The sequence below is a fragment of the Pongo pygmaeus genome, chromosome X (assembly GCF_028885625.2).
Source record: "Pongo pygmaeus isolate AG05252 chromosome X, NHGRI_mPonPyg2-v2.0_pri, whole genome shotgun sequence".
Classification (NCBI taxonomy): Eukaryota; Metazoa; Chordata; class Mammalia; order Primates; family Hominidae; genus Pongo; species Pongo pygmaeus.
In genome coordinates this window covers 119320670-119337690 of record NC_072396.2, presented here as the reverse complement: position 1 = coordinate 119337690, position 17021 = coordinate 119320670, and the positions used below count along the sequence as shown (strand labels likewise).

At 33.1% G+C, this 17021-nt stretch overlaps 1 protein-coding gene across 4 annotated transcripts in view; it reads left to right on the top strand.

The window, feature by feature from the left end:
• The window catches only part of LRCH2 (leucine rich repeats and calponin homology domain containing 2), a 149286-nt gene that overhangs the window by 103286 nt on the left and 28979 nt on the right, over positions 1 to 17021 (top strand). For all 4 annotated transcript variants that reach the window (XM_063660855.1, XM_063660854.1, XM_054472341.2 and 1 more), the window contains 3 exons: positions 2111 to 2176; positions 8718 to 8766; positions 8845 to 8961. In XM_063660855.1, the coding sequence (XP_063516925.1) occupies positions 2111 to 2176; positions 8718 to 8766; positions 8845 to 8961 (232 nt within the window). The remainder of the gene's footprint in view (positions 1 to 2110; positions 2177 to 8717; positions 8767 to 8844; positions 8962 to 17021) is intronic.

Sequence of the window (17021 nt, the reverse complement as noted above, 5' to 3'; positions counted from 1 at the left end):
TTTAACTGGTTCCCATTGCATGTTTGTTCCTGCTAACTTACGCTGTAGTATTTTCTGTTGTGTCTTTCCTTTTAGTAATTATTTTATTTGCTTTTAGGTGTGTCTTGAGAGTTTTTCTTTATTGTGGAAAGATGTGCTTCTAATTACTATGTGATACAGCTAAATAACAAAAAGCAATTATGAAAAGTTATAATTAAAGTATAATTAAGGATCATGGAAAGCAAAACAAGGTTTAGGAAGTTTATAATTTTGTTTTAGAATTATAGAAATTATGGACATTACCTGTTTTATTATGATTTTTTTCCTGATCATATGAACATTTCAATTTGAGGAGCATCATGTTAACCTCTAGCTTGTTATAACTAATTAGGTAGATCTCTCAGTCCTTGAAATCTATGTATTCTTTTGTTTCTGCTTTCTTTACAAATGACTACCCTGTCTCTCCAAAAACATCTTCTTCTCCCATCTTTTGGTTTGGTTGATTTATGTGAAATATGAATACAGACAGAGGCCTTTAAGTTGTAGGAGCATCATTCAGTGATAAACTCTTCCAGAGGACCAGAGCAACAGGACATGAATCAAGGTATCTAGAGTTTGTGGAAGCCTTCAAGTATTATGGGGCCAGGTTGACATAGGTGAATTGTATAGTCTTTTACTTAAAATAAGTACTAGTAACTGGATTAGGGAAGTATGTTAATAATCTAGATGTTTAATTAGAATAAATGTTTGTTTTGACTTTTGGTATCAGAGTAAATCATAAAATAATGAACATAGCAAAATTTTACATAGGTGAATTCTCAATTACATAAAATATATTGTATAGGTAAGTGGATCTCAACTTTTTTTTCTGTTTCAGTATAACTCATACACAACTGTAATCACAACGCTAATGAATGTGTGGTGAGAAGGAATTAGAATTTACCATAGTGAAGGCCATTGTAGTTTGATTCCCCTCCCCCTGCAATAATTCTGAAATTTCCCCCAGGATAGTACTTACTGCTCTCTCTTCTTTAAAAAAAATCACTCTTTTAAAATATATTTTTCCTAATAGTTTTAGATATTTCATTACCTTAATTTTTCTGTATTTAAGAATTTAAGGCAATTTTAATGCATGCCTATACAAAGAAGAGTAATTTCCTTAATTCTGAAATTGTTTGGCCCAAAGCTACACTGATTGGTGTATGATACTTGTCCTTTGCATCTCATTATTGCTTTTTCCTAGTGAGGCCCTACTAGATCCACGCTAGTGAGGAATCCAGCGTAATGGACTTTGGTTTCTTTATGCTAACCATATTTCTGTAATTACCAACTTATATTTAATTCATTATGTATTTTATTACTCAATATATAGCTTTTATTTAAAATCCATTTCTATATTCTTTTGGCAGTTGACATCTGGAGATTTTATTTTGAATAAAAGGCAGAGATTTTACTTCTATGATATTAAATTTTAAAAGTGAAAATTATATTTATATATAGTAACATTAAGAACTCTTAAGTATAGTTACTTATGTTAAGGATAGTAATTCATTACTTTTGACTTTGAGATTAATACTTAGAATTATGTAACATTATGTAGAAATAGTTCTCTCTTATAATGGTTCATCATTTTCTTTGGTTTTCTTTGAATGGTTTTATTTAGTTATTAAAAGTTTAAGAAACTTGTGTTTTTTTTAAAGAATTGAACTTGAGCACTGATTTTGCATTTAGAATTAAAGTTTTTCATTTGGCAAAATAGTTATGTATTACATAAACACACCTCATATCATTTGCTGTGCTGGGAAAAATAAATCAGTCATGATGGTACCTCTGTATCTCTTTATCTTCTATCTCAGCCAAAAGTTAGATACGCAAAGGTCAATAATAGCATGGGTGGAAGATATCCAAATTTGAGAAAGGGTTTATAAAAGAAGATGCATGGAAAAGTTGCCGAGCTTCATTTTGTTATACAATAGTACACTTATGGGCATCTGATCTAAATAATATTTAAATATTATTTTCTAGCAAAGATCTTCAAGGACCAGATGCAGTTTATTTTAGAGATTTTTTTATATCATGTGATGTAATATTCTTAATAGATTTGGGAATTAATGTGTTGATTTACTTCTAGGATTCTTAATCATACAACTTCTGTGATGAGAAACAAGCCAAAACAAACTGTGGAATGTGAAAAGAGGTATAAAAATATCTTAGTTTTTACATTTAATATTTTATAATGAGTATTGATCTTTTGACAGTGATGTTTTTGTATATAGGCTTTAATTAAATAAGTGATACAGATTTAATATAACTAGATAATTTAAATAGGAAATGTTTTAGAACATGAGTTAAATTTACTTTTCGTATAAGCAAAATAAAAAATGCTGATCTTTTTTGCTCATAGATGCATTTTTGTCTTGATGATAGAATCATTTATCTGTTCATTCAGCGAACATTTATTATATTGCTATTCCTGCCAGGAATAATGTGTTTCTTTATCATTGATTGTGTTTATTCTCTATGACACTGTTTATGTTTTCATTTCTTTTCAATTGGGTGTTACTGAATTCTTCTATGTGAATACATGATATAAATCCACATATATGAATTCCTGAGAACTAGAAGACCTTGAAAGTTTCTATTTATTCTTTTTGATGGTTTGAATTTAGATTAGACTCAACTCCTGAGTCAATCCTCTGAGAATGTTCAGGCCCAGTCTTTTTCTGCTTGGCTTATTCCAACAGTCCCCAGACATAGCTCCTTTCTTCAGGTTTGCCTAGCTTTAAGTCTGTCTTCTGCACAATGGAAGAGTGATAATTCTGAAACATAACTCTTACTTGTGACTCCCATTTATTATCTTCTAATGACTCTTTACAACTTTTAGAATAAACCTTAAAATATTTAACTTAACCCATAAGATTGAAGTGGGTTTCTGCTTACCCTGAGAGCTTCATCTTATACATTCCCCCACTGGCACCATTTGCATTTAGGAACAGAACTTCTTTCTTCATTCTCTTGGGGAAGTTATTTAGCTTACTCTGAGCCACATTTACCCCTTCTATAAAATACGAATAATAACAGTGTCTACCTCATGGTTACTGTAAGGATGAAATGGGTTAATGTAGTAAATTGCTTATGACAGTGATTAGCACACAGAAAGTGTCACATATGTTATTAGTTGTTAAACTATAGTTATTACTATTGTGGACTTTCTTATTTTTCCTTTCTTTTGTATCTCAGCCCTTCCTTTTTCAATTCTTACCTCCTTTTTTGTTCAAAAGAGAAATAGCTTTGTGGGTATTCTTTTTCTGGTATTAAGAAGTATTATATGACCTTAACTTTTTTTCTTTTTTTAAATTATACTTTAAGTTCTGAGATACATGTGTAGAATCTGCAGGTTTGTTACTAGGTATACATGTGCTATGATGGTTTGCTGCACATATCAAAACACATTAAATTATGGGAAAATATTTTAAATTCTGTGACTTTTTTCAGCAGTACATGGGTGAGTACACCCCACCCCTTCCCCACCTTTAGAAAAATCTCACATACTTTCTGTTAACAAAAATGAGATCATACTGAGTATACTATTTAGTAATATGCAGTTTTCACTTAATATTATAGTGATGGTTTTATATACCTACTAAATCTAAATATACGTTTTGATGAACTTTATATATTCTGTACACTTGCATTCTCCTTCCTTCCTTCCTTCCTTCCTTCCTTCCTTCCTTCATTCCTTCCTTCCTCTCTTTCTCTTTCTCTCTCTCTCTCTTTTTTTTTCTGACAGAGTCTTGCTCTGTCGCCCAGGCTGGAGTGCAGTGGTGCGGAGATGAGATTTCACCATGTTGGCCAGGCTGGTCTCGAACTCCTGACTTCAAGTGATTCACCTGCCTCAGCCTCCCAAAATGCTGGGATTACAGGTGTGAGCCACCACACCTGGCCCACTTGTATTATTTTCTTAACTTAAATGCTTAAAGATATGTTATTGATGGATTAAAACATGAAAGTACATTTAAAGCTTTTGATATGTTGTCTCCAGAAGTTTTTATGTTTGCATTCCCACAAGTAACATATGGATAGCTTTACTTCCATACTTGTTAACACTATACATTATCAATCTATTTAATCTTTGCCATTCTAAAAAGAACAAATTATATCAGAATGTTTTATTTTTCATTTCAGTGATTAAATTAGTGATGATGAGTATTATTTCAAGTTTTTATTGCCTATGTATATTGCTACTTTTGTAATTTGTTTGTTTGCATCTCTTGTAGTCAGAAGCACTTTCTATTGTTGAAATATATTGAGTTTTTTTATGGCCCAGAATATGGTCTATCATGGTAAAAGTTCTGTAGGAACTTAGAAAAAAATGTATTCTGTGGTTATTGGTTAGAGTCTTATATAATGTCAACTATGTTAAGTTGGTTGGTAGTATTGTTTAAATCTTCAATACCTTACCTATTTTCTGTTTTCTTGTTCTATCAGTTAGTAAGAGAAGGTTATTGAAATCTCCAACACTAATTGTAGATTTATCTTTCTCCTTGTAGTTCTATAATTTTTCCTTCATACATTCTGAAGCTCTATTATTAGATATATAAATGTTTAGGATTGTATTGTCCTCTTGGTGAATTTGTACTATCATTCTGAAATGACTTTTCTTTATATTCTTGATAATATTCTCTGCTCTGAAGTCTACTTTTCTGATATTAATATTGTCAGTCCAGCTCTCTTTTGTTTAGTATTAGCATGATACATGTTTCTCCATCCTTTTATTTTTAACTGATTTGTGTCTTTGTAGAGAAAGTGCATTTCTTGTAGTTAGCATTTGGTAGTATCTTCCTGCTTTTTATTGAATCTGACAATCTACCTTCTAATTGCAGTGTTAAAAATCATTTATGTTTTTGTAATTAATGATATTTTGAGGTTTGTGTTATGTTTCCTTTCTGTTCTGTCCTTTTTATTCATTTTTCCTCCTTTTCTGTTGTCTTTTGAATTATATTTTAAAATTTTTGTTTATTTCCTTTGTGGGCTTATTTGCTGTAAATTTTTGTTATGTTGATGGTTTTTTTAGGGGTTAGAGTATAATATTTAGCTTATCACAGTCCATCTTCAAGTGCTATTATGCCATTTCATGTATCATGTGAGAACCTTAGAACAGTATACTTATATTTTTTCCTTTTTAGCCTTGGTGTGTTGTCATACATTTTACTTTTTATATATCTGTTATGTGTACCATAACAAGTTGTTATTTATCCTTTAAACAGTTATTTGTTCTTAAGAACATTTAGATAATCAGAATAATGTCTTTTATGTGTTCAATCCCTTAGTTACTATCTCCAGTGCCCTTTATTTTTTGTGTAGATTCATATTTACATGTGCATCATTTTCTTTCTGCCTAAAAGAGAGATTTTAACATAATTTTACTACTGGTCTGCTGATTGAATGCTTTTAGCTTTTCTATGTCTGAAAAAGTCTTAAAAAAATTTTTTTTTTAAAAACAGGATCTTGCTGTCACCCAGGCTGGAGTGCAGTGGCGCTGTCACAGCTCACTGCAGCTTTGACCTCCTGTGCTCCAGTGATCCTCCCACCTCTCAGCCTCCCAAGTAGCTGGGACCACAGGCATGTGTCATCCCACCCAGCCGACTTAAACATTTTTTTTTTTTTTGTAGAGACAGGGTCTCATTGTGTTGCCCAGGCTGGTTTTGAACTCTCAGTCTCAAGGAATCCTCCTTCCTTGGCTTCCCAACATGTTGGGATTACAGGCATGAGCTACCATGCCTAGCTCACCTTCATTTTTGAAAGATATTTTGGCTCATACACAATTCTAGTTTGACATTTTAGTTTTCTTCCAGTACCTTGAAGAGGTTTCTCCGCCATCCTCTGGATTGTATTGTTTTCTATGAGAATATTCTTATCTTTGTTTTACTTTGCCTAATGTGTCCTTTTTTCCTCTGGGTGTCTGTAACATTTTTTTATCACTCGTTTTAAGTAATTTGGTGGTGATATATCTTGGTGTAGTTTTCTTCATGTTACTTTTGTTTGGAGTTCATTGAGCTTCTTGAATTTGTGGGTTTATTTTCATGAAATTTGAAATTTTGGGGCCCTTATTTCTTCAAATATGTTTTCTATCATTTGACCTCTTCTATTATGGAACTCCAATTAGGCCACTTGAAGTTTGCCATGGAACATTGATGTTCTATTCATTCTTTAATATTTTTCTGCCTGTGTTGGGTTTTGGCAAGTCCTTCTGCTTTGTCTTTGTGTTTGCTAGTCATTACTTGTGAAATGTCTAATCTGCAGTTAATTCTATCCAGTTTGTTTTAATTTCAGATGTTGCACTTTTTATTTCTAGAAGTTTGATTATGTCTGTACTTACCATGTTCAGTCTTTTCCTTTAGCTTCTTGAACATTGCTTGGTTGAATTTTTGATTAAATGACAGACATTGTGTACTTTACATTCTTGAGTGTGGATATTGTAGTATTATTATACATATTTTTGACTTTTGTTCTGGGATATGGTTAAATTACTTGGAAATAACTTGATATCTTGGGACTTGGTTTTATAATTTATTTATGTGAGACCAGTGCAGCATTTAGTCTAGGAATAAATTTGTCCCCTTAATGAGGCAAGACATTTCTCTACTGGATGTCCTGTGAATCACAAGGTTTTCCAGTTTAGCTGGTGGGAACTGGTACTACTCCTGTTCCTCTGAGAATCTGGGAATTATTCCCTCTAATCTTTGGGGGTAATTTTATCCTTTTGCCTAGGGTAGTTTCCTCACATACATGTTCAATGATCAGTACGCTCAGATGAAAATTTGAGGGATGCCTCTGTAGATCTCTTTCCTTTCTCTGTGCATTGCCCTTTTCTTTGTTACTGTGTGCTGTGAACTCACTCTGCCCTTTTCTCCCTGGCTCCAGCTCTGTCTCCTAAATTCTGGGCCTGCTAGACTCTGCCTTAGTTTTTTTCTCCTGGGATGTGGACTGGAAACTCTTTCCATGCAGCAGCTTGGCTCAGTTATGGGATTTGCCTTCTTACACATCTCTAAAGGATAATGTCATTTTTTGTCTAATATTCAATGTCATGGAAGGCACAATTTTAAATATTTTGCCCATTCTTTTAGTTTTTTCAGTCAGGATATAAATCTGGTCACTGTTAGTCTATCTTGGCCGCTGGCAAAGTCTAGTTTTTACATTTTATGTGTTCAAATTTGTTAGTATTTAATTTTGATTGTTCCTCCCATAGGCTCTCTCTATTCCAATATTTAAAAAATTACTGCCTGTGTTTTTCTGATACTTTGTGATTTCTTCGTTATATTTAAATCTTGTAATTTTTCATTTTGATATTTGGTATGAGGTAAGGAATCTAGTTTTCTTCCTCCCCCACCTTTTTCTCACTGTGTCTCCTCCCAGTTTTTTATTCTTTCTTTCAGTGTGTATTTTACAAGTGATCAATCAGGTGTCTCTCTACTACTTGTTATATAAGCCATTACTTTCACAGTGATCTTAAATGTCATTTTTTTCAGAAGTTATTATACTTGTGGTCCTGTACTCCTCTTCCATTGAAAAATCCGTAGATTCTGGAGCTAGTAGAAAGGAGGGTTGAGAAGTCCTCTTTATTATATAACTTTTCTCTTCGTGATCATCCATTCTTCCAAATTGACTTTGGAACTCCTTTGTCAAATGTTTAAAAGAAACCAAAAAATACTTCTTGAGTTAAAAAATTATTATTACAGTTCATTTCAGTTATTAATTAAGTTGAAAGAGAAGTTATACCTGTAATACTTATCTATCCAAGAACCTTTTGGTTATTCAAGTCTCTTACTAGACATTTGTAGTTTTTTCATGTAGGTCTTGTACAAGTATAAAGTTTCTTCCTAGGTATTTTATACTTTCCTTTTATGAATAGCATTTTTTCTAATATATCTTTTAACTCATTATAGTTGATATGTAGGAAAGCTATTAACTTCTGTATGTTTTTCTTTAACTGGTAACCTTACCTCTTATAATAATAGATTTTTTCATCTTTTTCTCTTGGATAATCATGTGTTCTATAAATTTTAAAAATTGGATTCTTTATATCCAATTTTTATTTTCTTTTCGTTATTGCACTATACAGAAGTTCCACAATAGTGTTAAGTTATAGCAGCTTCAGTGGACATTTTGTTTATATATTTTTTCCGCAGGAACTCCTTGTTCAAAATTGCCATCTAACAACAGCATGCATAGTCTGCCTTATCTCAACAACAAAAAATTAGATGAAAATAATTTCCTTCATAGCCCCTGTTTTGTTAGAATGAACAGGTTGCATCTCATAATCAGTAATTCAGTAGGCAAAAATAACTACTCACTTGAGCTCTTTGGCATGTAGACAAAGGAAATTATTAGTTTTTTTTTTAGTTTTAGTTATTTTAATATAATAAATATTCTGTCTGTCCTTTGACAATATATCTTTAGATATTTCACTTATTTTAGCTTCTGGGAATTCCTTAGAGTAGACCTATGCATAGGGCCTACATAGAATAAACCCATTTTGATATTTCCTGTAGAGCAACAGGTTTTAGAAACTTAAATTTATTTCTGTCAACTTTAAGTTTTATGTTGTTAGGCCAAAGTGTAGACATGGGTAAATTCTTTACAATGTTTTTAAAAAGATAACATAATAAGGTTCATAATATATATTTAAGGATTTATTCTAAATATTTTAACGTATTAAGGCATCTTTAATTTTTTAGTGTCTCAGCAGATGAAGTTAATTCACCATTATTACCCCTCACCTGGCAGGTAAGAAGAAATTAAATTACTATTATATCTATCATTTTGTTCTCTTTTATTTAGTTAAAATAAATTGTCTCATTATAGCCCTTAGAAAATCAGAAGGATCAAATAGATGAAAAACCGTGGCCAGAATCTCACCCTATAATCTGGCAGAGTGAAGAAAGGAGGCGGAGCAAACAGATTAGAAAAGAATATTTCAAGGTACTCTATATTAAGTTTTTAAATTTACTTTGTAATTATTAGTTTTTATTTTGTCAGTTTTGTTTTGAGTTAATAAGGTAGACTGTAACTCTCTAGTTAAATGTAGTAAATGTGTTATTTTGATTTCTCACATATATGGGGTAATACGATCTAATTATATCCATAAGGTTTCAGTAATTGAGAATAATTGAGTAGATAAATATAAATTATGATTTACCAAATACTTTGCAAGATAGACGAATGTTTGCTACACTGCTAGTTGTAGCAATATGTAGTATGTTTTAAAAGAATTGTCCAGGAAAAGTCTTTCATTGGATTTGTTTCAATAACTATTTGACACATATTTACAATTAGCATTTAACTGTTCCTATGTAAATAAGTGCTGTTTATGTAGTTCTGAAAATGCTTGAGGGCAGATTTTTCCATTTTTTTCTTCTTGTTACCTTAGTAGATTGATTGAGGGTCTTTTATCTTAGCTAAAAGAAAAGCTCAGATCATCCAAATTATCCCACATTTCTAGTTAGCAGGGTTTTAATGAAATTTTACTGTGTACACATTTGTAAATATTGTATTATTGTCTATTTGTGATTGGGGTCTGCTGTATTTGTAGAAGCCAATCATTAGAATTCAGAATAATATTCAATACTAGCCAGAATTCATTACTGGAATTTGACTCAAATGAATAGTACAAACAAGCTTCTGCTCCATGAATAGCAAATTTTGTTGTCTTTGTACACGTTTTATGTTTCCCAAAGCCTATTATTAGATGATAATAGTAATTTTATCTAAAAACATAGTACTAGTCTACATTGTAGGTAAGTTCAAGTTTATATCACTAATAAATAGGATTATATTCTCTGTTTTTCTCTGGTAGAAATAGGTCTGTATGCACATTTGTTTGTTTCTATGTATGGGTGTGTAACATACATTTGTAAATAGTATCATATGACTAAAACAAAACTGTTATATGTCTTAGTGGATCTGTGGTAAATTTAAGCCTTCAACAAATAAATACTGAATCCTTTTAATGAGTCTTACATTTCCTGGTCAATATAAGAGATAACGAAGAAACAAAAGACATGAGGAAAAAGGGAAGGACATTCTAAGTAGAACCCTGGTCAATAATAGTGAAAGTTTATTTATCCTAACCCTTTATACATCTGTAATTGTGTTTACATTCCAGCATTATTTTAAAGTTTCCCTTTTTAGTTCATTGGACCTTGAACAAAGCACTGAATAAAATTTGCTTGTAGATAAAACTTAGTGAATGACTGATGATATGGGGGAAATTTTAGTAGTATTTCATATAATAAAAGAAATTTAATATTTATTTGCTCTCCTTTATTGTAGTATATCAATACAAATTCTTAGTATACTACCAATATCGTAGTATAACAAAACCAGTTCTCCTTTATCATAGTAACAATACCAATTCTGACTATTTGTCAAAAAACTTACATAGCACTTATTAAGTGCCAGGCACTGTCCTAAGACTTCACAAAGATCAACTCATTTAATCCTCGTAACAACCTTATGAGGTAAGTACAATTATGATTATTTCTGTTTTACAGATGATGAAATTAAGGCACAGAGATGCAAAGCAGTATTCTTCAGTTCACTGCTTTGAGAACTGAACTGAGATTTGAACCCAAAGCCTATGCTAGGCTGCCTCTTTATCTACTGTGTATAGCTTAATATCAAATCAGCAAACACTTTCAAACAAACACAGTTTTACTGGTTTTTAATTTTTTTTTTTTTTAAGAGACAGAGTCTCTCTCTATTGCCCAGACTGCAGTGCAATAGCATGATCATAGTACACAGCAGCCTCAAATGCCTGGGCTCAGGCCATCCTCTGGGCTCACGTGATCCTCTTGCTTCAGCCTCCCCAGTAGCTAGAACTACAGGTATGTCCCCCAGTGCCCTACAGATTTTAAAATTTTTTGTAGAGGTGAGATCTTACTATGTTGCCCAGGCTGGTCTCAAATTCCTGGCTTCAAGAGATCCTCCCACCTAGGCCCCCCCAAAGTGCTGAGATTACGGACATTTTTGGCCCACTTTTAGTGTTTAAAAAACGTTTTACAGTAACTTAAGTGGACTTCTCAAGATGTCTTAATAGAGGCCACATTTTAAAAATGTGCATTTTAAAAACTGAGCATTTTAAAAACATAATTATTTGGTTTCATAGCATCATTTATTGGTATTTTATTTTTTATAAAATAAACATCTTCTATAATATTAGTTATGTTATAAAGTTATTAAAAGAGATCAAATGATATAATATTTGAAGTGCTCATTACATAATCATCATTCAACAAATGTTAATTTTTTTCCTTAGTAAATTAGGTGCAAAGATAAGCTTCAGTCACTGGGAAATGTTTTAAGGACATGTGTAGTTCTCCTAAATTGTCAGAAGGTGCCAGTATTAGGACATAGTAAAATGAGTATGTCACTAGTTTTTTTTCCTAAGATGTCAAGAAAATATAAAACTGACATACAGTTTCCTAAATTAAATCAACACTATTATTCAGAATTGTCAATATTTTCATGACTAAAACATCAGCAGCTTCTATGAAGTTACTTTCTTCCAAAAAGGAAATTTCTCTTAATCACCTATCTCCCGATAATTGAAAGGGCTATTGGTAGGTTGTATTATTAAAGCTAATCTGGATTTATAGTTCATTAAACAGTAAAATACACTACACTCGAGATTTATATCAGATTATCACTGAGCTTGTTCAATGGTGGCTCTTGTAGGTTTTGCAATGTGACGAAATGTACAGAACTTTTGTGCAACTTTATCTTAATACATATAAATGACTGAGGCACAGGATTTCTTTGTTTCTGTCCCATGGTAAATTATTTGTCATGGTTATTCAGTGTATTTATTGAATGTGTGTGTGTGTGTGTGTGTGTGTGTATGTAAGAAATCCAACTCTATTTCTTCTTAGTTTTGAAGGCTAATTTTGGATAGTATTTTTTTCAGGTAAGTCCCTGAAACTAGGTAAAACTGTTTCAACATATTGGCTAGATTATGTGAGCAAGAATACAAATTGGGTCAGGTTAAGTTAGTAAGTAAATCATGGTAGGAAAGTTACATCGACTCTTTTAGATTCCCAGGCCACTATTGTATAGATTATTATTCTAGTATATAAAATTTAGTGTTCTTATAGCCAAAATAAAATCACTGTATTTCAGTGAAATTCATGATGCCAGGAAGTATTTTATTAAACATCTTTTTTTATTTTAAATTTTTAATTTTTTGGGTTCATATTAGGTATATATAGTTATGGGATACATGAGATATTTTGAAAGGCATGCAATGTTCAATAATCACATCATGGGGAATGGGGTATCTATTCCTTCAAACATTTATCATTTGTGTTATGATCAAATTACACTCTTTTAGTTATTTTGAGATGTACAATTAAATTATTATTGACTATAGTCACCCCATTGCGCTATCAAAACTAGGTCTTATTTATTCTGTTTTTTATGCCCATTATCCATCTTCACCTACCCTCTACTCCCCCACTACCCTTCCCTAGCCTCTGGTAACCATTCTTCTACTCTCTATCTTTATGAGTTCAATTGTTTTGATTTTTACATCCTACAAATAAGTGAGAAAATGTGGTGCTTGTCTTTCTGTGCCTGGCTTATTTCACTTACCATAATGACCTGCATTTCAATCCATGTTGCAAATGACAGACTCTCCTTCTTTATGACTGAATAGTACTCCATTGTGTATGTGTACCACATTTTCTTTATCTGTTCTTCTATTGATGGACACTTAGGTTGCTTCCAAATCTTGGCTATTGTGAATAGTTTTGCAATAAATATGGAAGTTCAGATATCTCTTTGATATACTGATTTCCTTTCTTTGGGGTATATACCCAGCAGTAGGATTGCTGGATTGTGTGGTAGCTGTATTTTTAGTTTTTTGAGGAGCCTCCAAACTGTTCTCCATAATGATCGTACTAATTTACATTCCCACCAACAGTGTACGAGGGTTCCCTTTTCTCCACATCCTCACCAGTATGTTATTGCCTGTCTTTTGGATATAAGCCACTTTAACTGGGGTAAGATGATATATCATTGTAGTTTTGATTTGCATTTCTCTGATGATCAATGATGTTGAGCACCTTTTCGTATGCCAGTTTGCCATCTGTATGTCTTCTTTTCAGAAATGTCTATTCACATCTTTTACCCATGTTTTAATCTAATTATTAGATACTTTCCTAAAGAGTTGCTTGAGCTCCTTAAATTCTGGTTATTAATTCCTTGTCATATGGGTAGTTTGCAGATACTTCTATTCTGTGGGTTGTCTCTTCACTTTCTTGTTTCCTTTGCTGTGCAGAAGCTTTTTAACTTGATGTGATCCCATTTCTCCATGTTTGCTTTGGTTGCCTGCGCTTATGGGGTAGCTCAGGAAATTTTTGCCCAGACCTGTGTCCTGGAGACTTTCCCCCATGTTTTCTTGTAGCAGTTTTATAGATTGAAGTCTTAGATTTAAGTCCTTAATCCATTTTGATTTGATTTTTGTGTACAGCAAGAGATAGGGGCCTAGTTTCATTCTTCTGCATATGGATATCCAGTTTTCCCAGCATCATTTACTGAAGAGACTGTCTTTTCCCCAGTGTATGTTCTTGGCAGCTTTGTTGAAATTGAGTTCACTGTAGGTGTGTGGAGTTGTTTCTGGGTTCTCTGTTCTGTTCCATTGGTCTGTGTGTCTATTTTTATGCAAGTACCATGATGTTTTGATTACCATAGGTCTGTAGTATAATTCGAAGTCATGTAATGTGATTCCTCCAGTTTTATTCCTTATTCCCAGAAGAGCTTTGGCCATTCTTGGTCTTTTGTGGTTTCATCTAAATCTTAGGCTTGATTTTTCTGTTTCTGTGATGAATGCCATTGGTATTTTGATAGGGATTGCATTGAATCTATAGATTGCTCTGAGTAGTATGGACATTTTAACAATATTGTTTCTTCCAATCCATGAATGTGGAATATCTTTCCATATTTGTGTGTCCTCTTCAATGTCTTCCAGCAGTATTTTATAGTTTTCATTGTAGAGATCTTTTACTTCTTTGGTTAACTCCTAGGTATTTAATTTTGTGAGTATCGTAAATGGAATTATTTTTTAAATTTCTTTTTTAGATTGTTCACTGTTGGCATATAGAAATGCTACTGACTTTTGTATGTTGATTTTGTATCCTGCAACTTTACAGAATTTATCAGTTCTATTTTTTTTTTTGGTGGAGTCTAGGTTTTTCCAAATACAAGATTATATCATGTGCAGACAAGGATAATTTGACTTCTTCTTTTCCAATTTGGATGCCCTTTATTTCTTTCTCTTGTCTGATTGCTCTAGGTGGGACTTCTAGTATTGTGTTGAATAACAGTGGTGACAATGTGCATCCCTGTCATCTTTTAGATCTTAGGGGAAAGGCTATGAGTTTTGGCTTTTATTATGTTGGGATATATTTCTTTTATACCCCATTTTTTGAGAGTGTATTAGTCTATTTTTATGCTGCTGATAAAGACATACCCGAGACTGGTCAATTTACAAAAGAAAGAGGTTTATTGGACTGACAGTTCCACATGGCTGAGGAGGCCTCACAATCATGGTGGAAGGTGAAAGGCACGTCTTACGTGGTGGCAGACAAGAGAAGAGAGCTTGTGCAGGGAAACTCCCATTTTTAAAATCATCAGGTCTCATGAGACTTATTCACTATCATGAGAACAACATGGGAAAAACCCGCCCCCATGATTTAGTTACCTCCCACTGGTATCTCCCATGACACTTGTGAATCATGTGAGTTACAGTTCAAGATGAGGTTTTGGTGGGGACACAAGCAAACCATATCAGAGGGTTTTTATTGTGAAGGAATGTTGGATTTTAGCAAATGCTTGTCTGGCATCAATTGGAATAGTCATATGATTTTTGTCCTTTATTCTGTTGATATGATGTATCACAACAATTGATTTGCATATGTTGAACCATGCTTGCATCCCTGGAATAAATCCCACTTGGTCATGATGAATGACCTTTTAAATATATTGTTGAATTCGATTTGCTAGTATTCTGTTGAAGATTTTTGCATCCATATTTATCAGAGATTTTGGCCTGTAGTTTTCTATTTTGGATGTGTCTTTGTCTGGTTTTAGTATTAGGCTAATACTGGCCTTGTAGAATCAGTTTGCCAGTATTCCCTCCTCTTCAATTTTTTGAATACTTTGAGTAGGATTGGTATTAGGTTTTCTTTAAGTTTTTGGTAGAATTTAGCAGTGAAGCCATCAGGTCCCAGGCATTTCTTTACTGGGAGACTATTTATACAGATTTGATCTCATTACTTCTTATTGGCCTGTTCACATTTTGGATTTCTTCATGATCCAATTTTGGTAGGTTTTATGTGTCTAGGAATTTGTCCATCTCCTCTAGATTTTCCAGTTTATTGGCACATAGTTGTTCATAGTAGCCAGTAGTGGCCCTTCGAATTTCTGTGGTATCAGTTGTAATGTCTCCTTTTTCATCTCTGATTTTATTTGGGTCTTCTCCCCTTTTTATCTTAATCTGACTAAAGGTTTGTCAATTTTGTTTATCTTCTCAATAAACCATATTTTTGTTTCATTGATCTTTTGTATTTTGTTTTCTTCACTTCAAATTTATTTATTTCTGCTCTGATCTTTATTATTTCTTTTGTTTTGTTTGTTTGTTTGTTTAAACCAGAGTCTCACTCTTTCTCCCAGGCTGAGGTGCAGTGGTGTCATGGCTCACTGCAGCCTTGACCTCCCAGGGTCAAGCCATCCTTTCACCTTTCAGCCTTCCAAGTAGCTGGGACTACAGGCACTACCACACCCAGCTAATTTTTGTATTTTTTGTAGAGATGGGGTTTTGCCATGTTTCCCAGGCTGGTCTTGAGCTCCTTGGCTCAAGTGATCTGCCCACCTCACGCTCCCAAAGTGTTGGGATTACAGGTGTGAGCCATGACACCTGGGCTGTTTCTTTTCTTATACTAACTTTGGATTTGGTTTGCTCTTCCTTTTCTGGTTCTTTAAGATGAATCATTATGTTATTTGTTTGAGGTTTTTCTTCTCTTTTGATGTAAGCACTTATAGCTGGATTTTCCTGTTAATACTGTTTTTGCTGTGTCCCATAGGTTTTGCTATGTTGTATTTGTATTATCATTTGTTTCAAGAAATTTTTCAATTTCCTTCTTAATTTCTTCATTGACCCACTGGTCATTCAGAAGCATATTGTTTAATTTCCATGTGTTTGTATAGTTTTCAAAATTCTTCTTCATATTGATTTCTACTTTTATTTCATTGTGGTCAGAGAAGTTGCTTGATGTTATCTCAGTAACTTCTTTGTTGTTTGAATGTTTTAAGACTTATTTTGTGACCTAACATATGGTCTATCCTTGAGAATGATCCATGTGCTGAGGAGAAGAACATATATTCTGTAGCCACTGGATGAAATGTTCAGTAAATATCTGTTGGGTCCATTTGGTCTATAGTGCAGATTAAGTCCAATGGTTCTTTGATGATTTTCTGTCTGGGAGATCTGTCCAGTGCTGAAAGTGGGGTGTTGAAGTCTCCAGCTAGTACTGTATTGAGATCTATCTCTCTCTTGAGCTCCAATAATATTTGCTTTATATATCTGAGTGCTCCAGTATTGGGTGCATATATACTTACAAATCACTATATCCTCTGACTAAGTTTACCCCTTTTTTATTATATAATGACCTTCTTTGTCTCTTGTTCATTTTTATCTTGAAATCCATTTTGTCTGATATAAGTATAGCTACACCTGCTCTTTTTTGGTTTCCATTGGCATGGAATATCTTTCTTCATCCCTTTATTCTCAGTCTATGTGTATCTTTGTAAGTGAAGTGTGTTTCTTTTTTTTTCTTTTTTCTTTTTTCTTTTTCTTTTTCTTTTTTTTTTTTTGGTGGAGTCTTCCTCTGTCACCCAGGCTGGAGTGAAATGGCATGATCTTGGCTCACTGCAGCCTCTGCCTCTTGGGTTCAAGCAGTTTTCCTGCCTCAGCCTCCTGAGTAGCT